Below are 14,402 nucleotides of genomic sequence, written 5' to 3' on the forward strand. Positions count from 1 at the left end.
AAGAGGCACCACGTGGGGGGAAGGAGACAGGGGAGCGTCGGACTCCGACGAGAACGAACCAGAGAGGGAGACCCTAGAGGCCATGGCCCCGCGGAGTGGAAGGCGGCGCTTTTGGGTGGCCGCCGGCGCCGGAGTGGCCGCCGGCGAAGAGCGGAGCGCTAGGGGGAGCGGAGCGCTAGGGGAGAGCGCTAGGAGCGGAATCCTAGGGAGGTAGTATCATACACTAATATCATATGCATCCTCTCGTCTACCCTCAAAGTAACCCTCCGTGGAAGCTACGGCTTCTGTATCGTGGCTCTTTCGTTCATATCGAACAGATACAAGTTTACTTGACCCGCTAGTCGATCCAAATAACCGAGAATCGAACCATATCCACACAATACGCTTCGCCATCGTAAAGAACCAACCATAATTTTCTTTTGACGAAAAAACAATGTAACTGAAAAACGAGAACCTCAGACCAGTAAACCGTTCCACATGCTGATGTTTATCAGCATCGTAACCGCTGGAGAGAGGTCGCACATCAGTGCAGAAAATCTCTGTCTGTTTCCGGTCGAAAAGTATATAGCTGGACAATCGGTAGACCCGTGCGATTCGAGGCTAGACATGCCGCAACAACCTTGTCCAGCTCAAACAGCGACCACACCGGTGGGCGACAAGAGGTGAAAAGAAGCGTTTACTGGAAAGTTTGAAGGATTCCAGGTCTTCGCTGTAGCCGCGGTCAAGCTTAAGATAATTCGTGAGAAATTCAGATGAGATGGATGTGTGTGGATGCGAGGACGCCGTAAATGTGTTTTTAAACCCCTGGGGCCTCGGCCAGCTGAGCATCTAACTCACACTTCACAGCTCATACACCACCATCCGGCAAATCCACGCACAAACGGCTCCTGTACTGTACTGTTGTGCTCCCCGGCCGAGCAGAGGTGCGTTTTCTCTCTCCTTGATTATTTCTTTTGGCTTGAGTATATCTTGCTGTCAGACTTGTGGGTGAAATGCAACCATTTGCTAAAGTTACTCCGTTACGCTTCAAATAACTGACTGCTGGTACTCAATGTCGCGTCCACACGTATTGATTGTTCATAGCTGGTTACAGCATGGGCGCAACCTAAATCGGCTAGTAAACATGCGGTTTATAATTTGCCACCAAGTTTATGTTTACGTTTTGCAGGTGACGAGTGCCAAATGCGTTCTCCCAAGCAACTGGCGAAGCTCGCCATGCTTTTACTGCTGGCGTTGCTGCTGCTCTGCAATGGAGTTCGCAACGTTCATTGCTCAAGGATCCACGAGAATAGCGTCGATCTGCACTCGCTAATTGAGTTCAACAAGAGCATCACCGACGATCCTCAAGGAGCCTTGAGTAACTGGGACACCACAACCCACTTCTGCCACTGGAATGGTGTCAACTGCACCACGACACCACCGTTCCGTGTCAAGCAGCTTAAACTCAGCGGCTGGAACTTAGGAGGCCAAATCACCTCCTCTCTTGGAAACTTAACCTTCCTTGAAACGCTTGACCTTTCATACAATAACTTCGTTGGCCCCTTGCCTATCCTTGGCAATCTCCAACGATTGCAGACACTTTATCTGTACCACAACCGTTTAAATGGGATGATTCCTGATTCAATTACCAATTGTTCCAACTTGGCCAACTTAGATCTATCCGCAAACTCGCTAGTTGGCGTAATTCCACCAAAATTAGACCTGCTTTCAAATCTGTCCTACTTAAACCTATCCAGAAATTCCCTAGCGGGCGTAATTCCTACGAAACTGGGCTTCCTTTCCAATCTGACCGTCGTAGATCTCTCTGTAAACTTGCTAGTGGGTCAAATTCCTCCCAAACTAGACTTACTTTCGAAACTGTTCTACTTGGATCTCTCTAGAAACTCACTAGTGGGTCAAATTCCTCCGAGATTAGGCTTTCTTAAAAATCTAGAATATCTCTATCTTGGATCAAACCAACTCGAGGGGAGCATTCCTGATGAGCTTGGGCAATTGCTGCAATTGGAACAGCTGCTCCTAGGCAACAATAAGCTTACAGGTGAATTCCCACATGCCATCTTGAACTCTTTAGGTTCACTCAAATATTTAGGCTTGGGGTCCAATATGCTACGCAATGCATTGCCAACTAATATTGGCGACCGTCTGCCTAATCTCATTGAACTTACCTTGGCTGGTAACATGTTTGAAGGTAACATCCCAGCTTCCCTAGGCAGCGCTCAAGGTTTAGAACTGATAGATTTATCAAATAACAGTTTCACTGGGATAATTCCTACTTCTTTTCGAAATCTTTCAAGTCTGACTATTCTAAACCTTGAGTATAACCAGCTTGAAACAAGGGACAACAGAGACTGGGAATTCTTAAATGCATTGACAAATTGTCGATCCCTAAAGAAACTATCACTCTCTTACAATCAGCTCCAGGGACCTATTCCCCAGTCCGTTGGTAATCTATCCCCCAGCCTTGAGAGTCTTCGGCTGACTGGAAACAACTTGTCTGGACAAGTACCCCAGAGCATCAGAAAACTTAATGCCTTAACTCAACTTGCACTAGGCGAAAACTATTTAAGTGGTAGAGTCGAAGGATGGGTTGGAAACCTAACTTCCCTTCAATTACTAAATCTCAAGTCAAACCACTTCACGGGCCCAATCCCATCCTCTATTGGCAATCTTGTTAACTTGACATATTTCTACATAAATGACAATGAATTCGATGGCGTGATACCAGCTAGCTTAGGAAACCTTCCACTCTCGAAGCTAGACCTTGGCTATAACAATCTCCAAGGGCATATACCACCAAACTTTTGGAACCTCCAAGAACTAATAATATTGAACGTCGGCCACAATAATCTTCAAGGTGCCATTCCTGAGATTGGTACCCTTAAACACCTCACCACATTAGATCTTTCTTCAAATATGCTTACCGGACAAATTCCTGATTCTTTGGGCCAATGTTACGACTTAGTGAGTCTACAAATGGACCAAAACTCTCTTATCGGAAACATCCCAGCAACTTTTGGCAACCTGTCGTCTCTGAGCATGCTAAATCTTTCACACAACAACTTGTCAGGCAACATACCGACAGTTCTAAACACACTGAAGTTCCTCAACAGTCTTGACCTTTCGCATAATCATCTTCAAGGAGAAATACCCATATATGGAGTGTTTGACAATGCTACAGCCGTTTCACTTGAGGATAATTGGGGGCTCTGTGGAGGCGCCGTGTTTTTCCACATGGCTTCATGCAAAACCATTTCCAAGCAATCAGAGAGACGAAACCGTTTGATTAAAGTGCTGATCCCAATATTCGGGTTCATGTTAGTCATATTGTTGGTCTACCTTTTACTCCTTGAGAAGAAGATGCGAAGGAGGACAGATGATACATCAACTTCACTAGGGGAGAACTTTATGAAGGTCTCTTATGCAGATCTAGCACAAGCCACAGCAAACTTCTCGGAGTCTAACCTGGTTGGAAGAGGAGGTTATGGTTCTGTGTATAGAGGAAAGTTGAAGGAATCTAAGGTGGATGTGGCTGTCAAGGTTTTTGATCTTGAGATGCACGGAGCAGAGAAAAGCTTTCTAAAAGAATGTGAGGCACTGCGAAGCATTCAGCATAGAAATCTTCTTCCCATCCTTACCGCTTGCTCGACAGTAGACAGTACAGGCAATGTTTTCAAAGCTTTAGTTTATGAGTTCATGCCTAATGGGAACCTAGACACATGGCTGCATCCCAGAGAGGACGGGAAGGCTCATAAACATTTAAGCTTAGCTCAAAGATTAGACATAGCTGTCAACATGGCTGACGCACTGGATTATCTACACCATGACTGCGGAAGACCCACCATCCATTGTGATTTGAAGCCAAGCAATATTCTTCTTGATGGTGATATGACTGCTCTTTTGGGAGACTTTGGAATTGCAAGTTTCTACCAAGATTCATGGTCAACATCAACCAGTTCAATGAGTTCATCATCAGTCGGTGTGAAGGGTACTATAGGATATATTGCTCCAGGTATGTCTAAACATGGTTCTTTCTTACCTTCAGTTTATCTAAGACCACCCACTACTCAATACTTACATACTGTATCATCTATATGTATCTCTCACTGTAGAGTACGCCGGAGGTGGCCGCCGTGCATCAACCACTGGAGATGTTTATGGTTTTGGGATAATACTGCTGGAAATGATGACTGGAAAAAGACCCACAGATCCTATGTTCAAGGATGGAGTTAGCATTGTCGACTTTGTGGATAGCAACTTTCCACATGAAATAGTTCATGTCATTGACGTCAATCTCAGCGAAGACTCAGGGGTTGACATTACTCAAGCAAACAAGGCTTCAGAAAATTATGTTCGTGAATGCTTGGTATCTATGCTGCAACTAGCACTTTCCTGTACGCACCCAGTACCAAGCGAACGAATGAACATGAAAGAGGTGGCCAGCAAAATTCATGCAATTAAAACATCATATGTGGGACGGAAAACAGAAGAGCGTCCTTCACTAGAGTAACAGTGACTTCAAACGTGGTAGTACATGTAACATTGTAATCAGTTACGTACTACTACCTCTATAGCTGTGTGCATTGCTATGATGGAGGGCGGGGGGTTTAACCTCCTTTTTGAAGAAAAAAAATACTACTACTATTACATATTGTGGTCAAAATCATACACTTACTAAAGATGAAAACATATAGAATTTGTAATATGTAAGATATAACTGTATTTTAGTTTACACTGAAGGTACAAATATCCTAGTGGTTGTTGCATATAGCTTAAAACGTTAAGTGTTGACTGAAGAAAAAGTTTCAAGGCCGCCCGACGAAGGGACCGTCACATCGCCCTTAAACTTGACCCGCCTCTTCTTGTAACCACGAGTCTTCCTCTGAGATGTTTTTGTTTTAAGCACGTGGGATGACAAACTTCCTTAAACTGGCTGAATTTTTTACTACGGCCTACTGAGAGCATATCATGACATTGCCAAGTTTCAGGTTTTTCAAAACATATCTCCATTTCTAGGAATGAAAAGACAAATTAGTTACGTTTTCGCCCGCACGTCCTCGATCACCTATCTGGTGGTTTCCACTACAAATGGCATAGTCTACCAGCTCGTGGAAAGTCCGGAGGAATCCTTCTTGGGATACAGACCACGGCAATGGACTTATTGGCCTTTTCGACCCGTGAATTTCATATCAAATTTTACCTATGAAACAGGGCTGATAATTTTACATGGAGCCTATGGGGCTGCCCAAGATGAGCATAAATCCGCTTTCCTTCGTGAACTGGTGAATCTGGCTAAGGATAACCCGTACCCAATGCTTATTGGAGGGGATTTCAATATCCTTAGGTACCAAGAAGAAAAAAATAATGACCGCTTCGACACTCACTGGCCTTTCCTATTCAATGTTGTCATTGATAGTTTGGACCTTCGGGAAGCTTGTATGTCGGGGCGGCAGTTCACTTGGGCTAATAACCGTTCTGTGCCAACGTACGAGAAGCTCGATAGCGTACTCATGGATACCGAATGGGAGCTAAAATTTCATATGGTAACCGTATGAGCCCTACAGAGAATCGAGGCATTATCAGATCATGCACCAATCATTCTTGATTCTAATTCTACGAGCCATTCTTCCCGCCACCCTTTCAAATTTGAATTGGCATGGCTGCACCGGGAAGGTTTTGTAGAAATAATCAAGAAAGTTTGGGAGAGGCCAGCCATTGATCGTACACCGATTCAGAGATGGAATTATAAAATAAAGGCCATGAGGCAACACCTCTCTGGATGGGCGAAACACATCAATGGGTTATATACAAAAGAAAAGCAGCGCCTTTGTACCATCATTGATGACCTCGACAAAATTGCAGAGACCCGCACCTTATCTCAACATGAGATTGAATTGAAAAATCAATCTAATGAGAAGGTTGCCCGTCTTCTGCGAGAAGAGGAGATCAAATACTACCAGAGGTCCAAAGCTGACTTCATTCTAATGGGAGATAGTAATACAAGATACTTCCAATTGCTCACCAATGGTTGACATAGGAAGAAATGTATTCATAGTCTCCAACAGGATGAGGGGCAGATCGAAGGTCAAAGGGAGCTCAAAAACTATATCACTAGCTACTACAAATCTCTGTTCGGAGCGTTGGATGAAGGGAATGTCACCCTTGACGAGACCCGAACAGGTGATATTCCACAAGTCACGGCAGAAGAGAATGATATCCTCACAGCACCTTTCTCAGAAGAGGAGGTGAGAGCGGCGGTGTTCCAAATGGAACACAACAAAGCACCAGGCCCTGATGGTTTCCCCGCAGAATTCTATCAGAATTTCTGGGATATCATCAAGGCTGACCTTTTGGAGTTGTTTAATTGTCTTCATGCCGATCGACTTGATCTATTCAGAATAAATTTTGGTGAGATTGTTTTGTTGCCGAAGATTAAGGAGGCTGAACGGATTCAGCAGTTCAGACCCATATGTCTCCTTAATGTAGCTTCAAGATTTTCACCAAAGTGGCTACGAATAGGTTAAACTTGATAGCTGACCGTGCTGTCCGTCCATCTCAAATGACCTTTATGCAAGGACGAAATATACTAGATGGTGTAGTAATCTTGCATGAGACCGTCCACGAGATGCACCGAAAAAACATGAGTGGAGTGATATTCAAAATTGACTTTGAAAAGGCATATGACAAGGTCAAGTGGTCTTTCCTTCAACAGGCCTTAAGGATGAAAGGTCGTTTCTCCGATAAATGGCGCCAGTGGATCCACAATTTTGTAACTGGCGGTAGTGTGGTCATCAAAGTCAATGATGATGTAGGCCATTACTTTCAGACAAAAAAAGACTACGACAGGGTGACTCCATGTCCCCAATGTTATTTAACATTGTCGCTGACATGTTGGCGATTCTGATTGAGCGCGCCAAGCAGGAGGGCCAGATTGCAGGAGTAGTGCCACACCTTGTGGATGGTGGCCTCTCTATTTTACAATACGCCGATGACACAATTCTTTTTATGGAACATGATCTGGACAAGGCTCGAAACCTAAAACTCTTGCTTTCAGCGTTTGAGCAAATGTCGGGTCTCAAAATAAACTTCCGTAAAAGCGAATTGTTCTGCTTTGGAGAAGCCTTTGAGGCGGCGGCCGATTATCCTTACCTATTTGGTTGCGCACATGGCCAATTCCCGATTAAATATCTGGGAATACCGATTCATTATCGATGCCTCACCATTGCGGAGTGGAAGCATGTAGAGGAGCGTCTAGAGAAACGGTTGACTAGTTGGAAAGGTAAACTACTCTCAGTTGGAGGACGGTTGGTTTTGATTAACTCTGTCCTCACAAATATGGTTCTCTATATGCTTTCTTTCTTTCAATTCCCAAAAGGGGTCCTAAAAAGACTGGATTATTTTAGATCCAGATTCTTTTGGCAAGGAGATGGTGAAAAGAAAAAATAAAGGCTGGCCAAATGGAGCGTGGTTTGTAGGCCTAAAGACCAAGGAGGGCTCGGAATTCATGACTTGCAGGTCAAAAACGAGGCCCTACTCAGTAAATGGTTGTTCAAACTTCTTACTGAGGATGGTGTTTGGCAAACCATGCTGCACAACAAGTATCTAGGTCAAAAGGCGGTGTCCCAGGCATTTTGGAAACCTGACGATTCACACTTTTGGGCTGGCCTAATGGCGGCAAAGAAACATCTCTTTCGCTTTGGGTCTTTCGCGATAAAGGATGGGTCGGAGATTCGTTTTGGGGAAGACATCTGGCTAGGCAATGCCAGTCTCCGAGAACAATATCCAGGCTTATACAACATTGTTCGCCATAAGAATAATACTATTGCGCAAGTGCTCAGTTCATTCCCACCGAATATTTCATTCAGGCGGGATTTGATTGGCCCCCGACTTGTGTCATGGCATAATCTTTTATCCCGACTGGATTCGATTAACCTGACACAAGGACAGGATGTGTTTCGCTGGAACCTTACTACATCAGGGTCTTTCACTGTAGACTCTATGTATCGTGTGCTCACACATTCAAAGGTACCAGTGAGTAATAACAAGAAAATTTGGAAGTTCAAGATTCCACTAAAAGTGAAAATTTTCATGTGGTATCTTGGTAGGGGGTTGTGTTAACCAAAGACAATATCACACGACGCAACTGGCAAGGGAGTAAGAAGTGTTGTTTTTTTACTCATGACGAAACAATCAAACACCTCCTTTTCCAATGCAAGTTTGCATGTTCTATGTGGCCAGTCATCCAAATAGCATCAAATTTGTATCCGCCCACAACTGTTGCCAATATTTTTGGTCATTGGTTGGACGGTATTTCAAATAGGTTCAAAACGCTAATAAGGGTGGGAGCGTATGCCTTAATTTGGTCGTTTTGGCTATGTAGAAATTATTTTGTTTTTAATGGAAGAAATGCTTCTCCTCTACAGGTTATTTTCCGGTGTACGCAATTGCTACTTATGTGGTCTATGTTACAACAATCGGAGGACCAACCGCTGTTCAAGGCGGTGTGTATGAGATTGGAGCAGGTTGCTATGGAGGTTTTTTCCCAACATGGGTGGCAACATAACTTTCGGATCGATCTACCACCTCCATCAACATAGGCATAGTGTCGGCCTATAGGGCTCTACTGTTGCTAATTTGTCGGTTTTTTTCCATCAATTTTTGTCAGACCTTCATATTGGGCCGTATGTATCCTAGTTATGCAGAGGCCGGATGTTACTCATAATGCTTTGTATCCGCTTGATGCTACATTTGAGATAATAAAATCGCCCTTTATCGAGAAAAAACGTTTTCGTGGTTAATCGCTGTCTCTCGAATGTGCGTAATTCCATTCCTTATACTTGTTGAGGCATGAGCATATGCTCAAAAATATCAGCAATATTTTTTGCCCCCTTTTCCGGCCCTTCCGCATGTGGTTGTAGTTCGTATTTGAAATATGCATAGAAATAGACGTAATGTTCTGAAAATATCATATGAACCCAAAAAATACCCAAAAATGGCATATAGCTTAAAATGTTAAGTGCTGGCTGAAGAAAAAGTTTCAAGGCTGCTTGCAGAAGGGATATACTCGTGGAGGCCTGAGGATATGCTCACAAACATCAACAAGATTTTTCACCCCATTTTCCTGCCTTTCCGCATGGGGCTGTAGTTTGTATTCGAATTACACCCAAAAAATACATAGCAATGCACATAATGTTCTGAAAATATCAAATGAACCCTAAAATTGCAAAAAATAGCATACAGATTAAAATGGTTTGTGGTGACTGAAATAATGTTTCAAGATGTCTTTCGGTCATTATTTTATTTGATAATGACAAAAGGCTTCATATAGGAGTGTAAGTGCATCTAGTGCCACCCCTAGTTGGTTTTGGAGTATTGACGACAAAGTTGGTTGAGGGACTAATGCGTTTGTGAGAATTGCAGGATAACGCAGGTAGTGTCCCTCATTGATTCGATTTACCTACCAGAGATGACCCCTAAAAATGTATGAGGACATTGAAGACAATGGTGGTATGAGAAGATATTCATATTGAAGACTATGACATTAGAAGACATTACGTGAAGACAATGGAGCGCGAAGACTGTGTGGTTTCGTCATTTCCTTTCTTCTTTGTTGAGTCATAGGAACCACCGTACTGTTAAGTGGGGTCCAAGTGAACTAAGTCAGAGTGACTGAAGTGATGCTCAACCCAAATCCTATGTCTTCGAGCGAAGACAATGAGAGCAAATCTTATCCAGAGTTCGATGAGTCAGCTTTGCTTGTAGCCCAAGTAAAGTTGCCATGTATGTTTGAAATCTGACCGTTGGAACACGTGTCAGTTCCTTAGTGACCCAGGGTCATTTTGGACAAATCAGGTCGGGTTGCCTGGTGGCTATAAATAGCCCACCCCCTACACCATAAATTGGTGGCTGCTCAGAGTTTGTATACGGCTTTTGTCGTTTGAGAGCAACCCACCTCAAAGCATTTGAGAGAGAGAAATCCTTGCGAGGACAAAGCCCAAACACCCAGAGCCAAAGAGTATTAGGCATCACTGAAGTCTTTCTGTCTGTGTGACCTGAAGACTTATTACAGTATCCTCCAGCCGGTTAGGCGTCGCGTTCTGAGCATCCAAGAGTCATTGTGGATTGCCGAGTGAATGAAGTCTGTGAAGGTTTGGAAGTCTCCCTTGAAGACTAACCAGAGTGATTGGGCGAGGACTAAGTGACCTTAGCTCAAGGGGAATAAGGTGAAGACACGGTCTTCTGAGTTAAATCTCAGCCTCCCTAACCAGACGTACAGTTGTCACAGCAACTGGAACTGGTCCAACAAATCCTGTGTCCTCAACAAGCAACTGGTTCTATCTCTTCCCTCCTTTACTTTGAGTTTGTCTTCGTGAAGTCAGTGCTTATTGTTTTATCCGATTGACTTCATTGCTTGACTACTATTGTTGATTGGCTTCATACTATCTTCCATCCTGATCCTACTACCCAGCTGCTATTAATCTTTAGACGTTAATGCTCTTTCATACTTGATTATGGCTTGCTTGTTGTAGTTTATCTTCCGCTGCTTATCAATTAGGCTGTTTCTATCGTTTGTCTTCGAAACTTCCATGTTTTGAAGACTTTCCTAAAAATCGCCTATTCACCCCCCCTCTAGTCGATAACTAGCACTTTCAATTGGTATCAGAGCAAGGTACTCCCTTGTTCTGTGTGATTCGGTTTAACCACCTGGAGTTTCAGCTATGTCGACTGCAGGATTGAGGAATGTATCTTGCCCCACCTTTGACGGTCATGAGTATCCCCGGTGGAAAGCCATGATGAAGAAGCGACTCATGGCTATGGACAACGAACTGTGGACCGTCACCGAGATTGGTCTCACTGATCTATGCAAGATGGCGGAGGCTGATGACATTCGTAAGTACACTCTACTGAACCTCACTGCGAAGGATGACATCTGCTCCTGCCTGTCCCGAAATCAGTTCAGGAACGTCATGCACCTCAATCACGCGAAGCTAATCTGGGACCGACTTGCCGAGGTCTATGATAGTCATCTTAATCGTCATGATCCTGGGCTTGATGACTACAAGGAGTCCCTTAAAGAGATGACCTTTCCACCTGAACCGTCTTCATCTTCACCATGCCTCATGGCAGGGGGTGCTAAGGTAACTGAATGCTATCTTTCTGAAACTAGTGATGATGAATCAGGTGATGAGTTTGGCCCCAGCTATGTCAAACTTGCTTCCCTTGCCACTAAACAACAAAGAATCTTGGAAAAGTTTCAAGACATGCTTAGTAAGACCGATGATATGTTGGGTGAAGAAATCGATCAGTCAAAAGCTTTGGCTGATAGTCTTCAGAGACTTCATGCTAAGTTTGACGCCCTTCAAGATCAACATAATGCTCTCTTGTCTGATCATGAGAAGCTTTCTTCTAAATGTCTTCAAAGAAAGCTAGACCTTGAAAATATAAGCGTGGATTATGAAGATCTTCAGAAGGAGCGAGATTCATTCCTTGCTCAACACATCAGCGCTACTCGGGATGGATTCGAACCACCATGTTTAAAATGCATTGAGCGTGATAACGCTACATCTGTTGCTGAATGTTCCACTGCTGCTGCTGTTTCATTGTCTTCAACTACTGATGTGGTTACTAACCCCTCTGCGGAGGATACCACTAGTATTGCTGATGAAAATGCTTGAAGACATTGCTTGAAACAGGGATGTACAAAAGTTTGAAGGGACATCAGACTCTCTGCGATGTCCTCAAAAAGCAGATTCTGAACCGAAACCCTAGGAAAGAGGGTGTTGGGTTCGAGAGGATAATGAATGCTGATGGTTCCTACTGGAAGCCTGAACAGTATCCCAAAACTACATGGGTTGCTGCAAAGGAACCTTCAGTGGATCCATCCACTTTATCTGAATTTACCTGTGCTAATCCTATTATTATTGATGAATCCTTTGATGCAAACTATAAACTATTCAAAAATCAGAATGGTGAAGTGTTTGCCAGGTATATTGGTACTAACTGCAGGAATGGACCTCCTATGAAGAAGATCTGGGTACCCAAAAGCTGCCTTGAGAATCTTCCAGTGAATGTCATCATGACACCACCAGTGAAGAAGACAAACCCCAGACCAAAGGCATCATATGGTCCAATGGCTACTTGCGAACACAGGACTCACTTGAGTCACCCTAACGCCAATGTTTTGCTGGGAAATCATACTCAGACTCATGAATATATGCGTGTGTCTTCAAATCGATATGTTCACAGAACTAAGAACTTCTCTGCTTATTCACATGAGTATCATTCATCTCCTGCAAGGCTATTTGCTAGGGCTTCAAAGCCAAAATTCTCAGATGCTGCACTTAGACTCATTGCTTCTAAGCCACCCCTGAAAATGTGGGTGGTGAAGAAGAACTAACTCTCGTTTGCAGAATGTGGTCTCCAGCCAGCAATCAATGGCGTCCGATATAATTGCTGGGGACCTAAAACATAAAGGGATGCATGATAAAATGACTTACTATGAATTCCACATATGAATCTCTTATCTGTCATACTGTGTGCAAATCTTGATCTAAACTGTGATAATCCATGTGTGTGTAAAATGCTTATGCTTCACAACATACCTTGTGAAGCCTATCCTCCTAACTGCACTGTAGGGCATGTCACCAAAAGCTTCAGAATGGATTATTGACAGTGGATGCACTAATCATATGACTGGTGATCAAAGTCTTCTCATGGACTCAACCTTACGTCCATCCTACAAGAGTAAAATCACATTTGCTGACACTGGTAAAAGCAGAGTATTGGGTCTAGGTAGAGTTGCAATCTCAAGGGATCAACACATGGATAAAGTGATGCTTGTTGAATCGCTTGGATTCAACTTAATGTCTATCTCAATGCTTTGTGACTTAAACATGATTGTGATATTTGGAAAATATCGTTGCCTTGTACTAATGGAATCTGACAAATCTCTAGTCTTTGAAGGGTATAGGAAAGGTGATCTATACATGGTAGATTTCTCAGCAGGTCCAAAACTTGCCGTATGTCTTCTTTCTAAAGCTTCAGAATGCTGGCTCTGGCATCGAAGGCTGGGGCACGCTGGCATGAGGAACTTGCATACTCTCGTCAAAAAGAAGCATGTCATAGGCATCAAAGGTGTCAAGTTCAAGAAAGATCATCTATGTGGTGCCTGCGAAGCTGGAAAGATGACAAGGGCCAAGCATCCCTCGAAGACAATCATGACAACATCTCAACCCTTCGAGCTGCTTCACATGGACTTATTTGGACCTACCCACTACTCCACCCTCACAACAACAACGTGTCTCTATGGCTTCGTCATTGTTGACGACTACTCAAGATACACATGGGTGCACATAATTCTCTACAAGACTGAAGTACAAGATGTTTTCAGACGATTCGCCAATCGAGCAATGAACAACTATGGTGTCAAGATCAAGCATATCAGAAGTGATAACGACACTGAATTCAAGAACACCGGGCTTGATCTTTATCTAGATACAATGGGAATCACTCATGAATTTTCTGCTCCATACACACCACAGCAAAATGGCATTGTAGAGCGCAAGAACAGAACCCTCATCTAGATGGCTCGAACAATGCTTGACGAGTACAAGACACCAAGAAAGTTCTGGCCTGAAGCCATTGATACAGCTTGTCACATCATCAACCGTGTCTACATCCATAAGCTTCTGGGCAAAACATCCTATGATCTCCTCACTGGCAAGAAGCCAAATGTCAGCTACTTCAGAGTCTTTGGTGCTAGATGTTCGATCAAGGATCCCCATCACAAGTCAAAATTTGAACCCAAAGCTCACGAAGGCTTCATGCTTGGCTATGGAAAGGATTCGCACTCTTACAGAGTCTTCAACCTCTTCCACTACAAAATTGTTGAAACAGTGGATGTGCGATTTGATGAAACCAATGATTCACAAAGAGAAATTCTGCCAAGTACACTTGATGAAGCTCCTTCCGGTGAATCTATCAAGTTGATGGGAATTGGTGAGATCATGCCCTCTGAAGCATAGCCTGAAGAGGAACTTATCATCTCTGCACCAAATCAACCTGAAGACAATGCTCAGACCGAAGACAATTCTCCCAATGATGACAATGATCAGCCAGAGCAGAATCTTCGTCCTGTTCATCCTCGTGTTGCAAATGAAGTTCAAATAGAGAAGATTATTGACAGCATCAATGCACCTGGTCCGCTCACTCGCCCAAGAGCAACACAGCTAGCAAATTTCTGTGGGCATTTTTCATTTGTGTCAATATTAGAACCCAAGAAAGTTGCTGAAGCTTTTATGGAACCTGAATGGATTCAAGCCATGCAAGAAGAACTTTAACAGTTCAAGCTGAATAATGTTTGGGAACTTGTCAAGCGACCTGACCCTCGCAAGCATAACATTATT

At 43.5% G+C, this 14,402-nt stretch overlaps 1 protein-coding gene across 1 annotated transcript; it reads left to right on the top strand.

Annotated features, from left to right (window-relative positions):
• The first annotated feature begins 767 nt into the window (after positions 1–767).
• LOC123137471 (probable LRR receptor-like serine/threonine-protein kinase At3g47570) lies at positions 768–4,568 on the top strand. The gene is made up of 3 exons (XM_044557246.1): positions 768–923; positions 1,169–4,009; positions 4,110–4,568. The coding sequence occupies exons 2-3, from the start codon at positions 1,183–1,185 to the stop codon at positions 4,505–4,507; spliced, it is 3,225 nt and encodes a 1,074-aa protein (XP_044413181.1). The 5' UTR covers positions 768–923; positions 1,169–1,182; the 3' UTR covers positions 4,508–4,568.
• The last annotated feature ends 9,834 nt before the right edge of the window (positions 4,569–14,402 follow it).

This window comes from Triticum aestivum, chromosome 6B, assembly GCF_018294505.1.
Source record: "Triticum aestivum cultivar Chinese Spring chromosome 6B, IWGSC CS RefSeq v2.1, whole genome shotgun sequence".
Lineage (NCBI taxonomy): Eukaryota > Viridiplantae > Streptophyta > Magnoliopsida > Poales > Poaceae > Triticum > Triticum aestivum.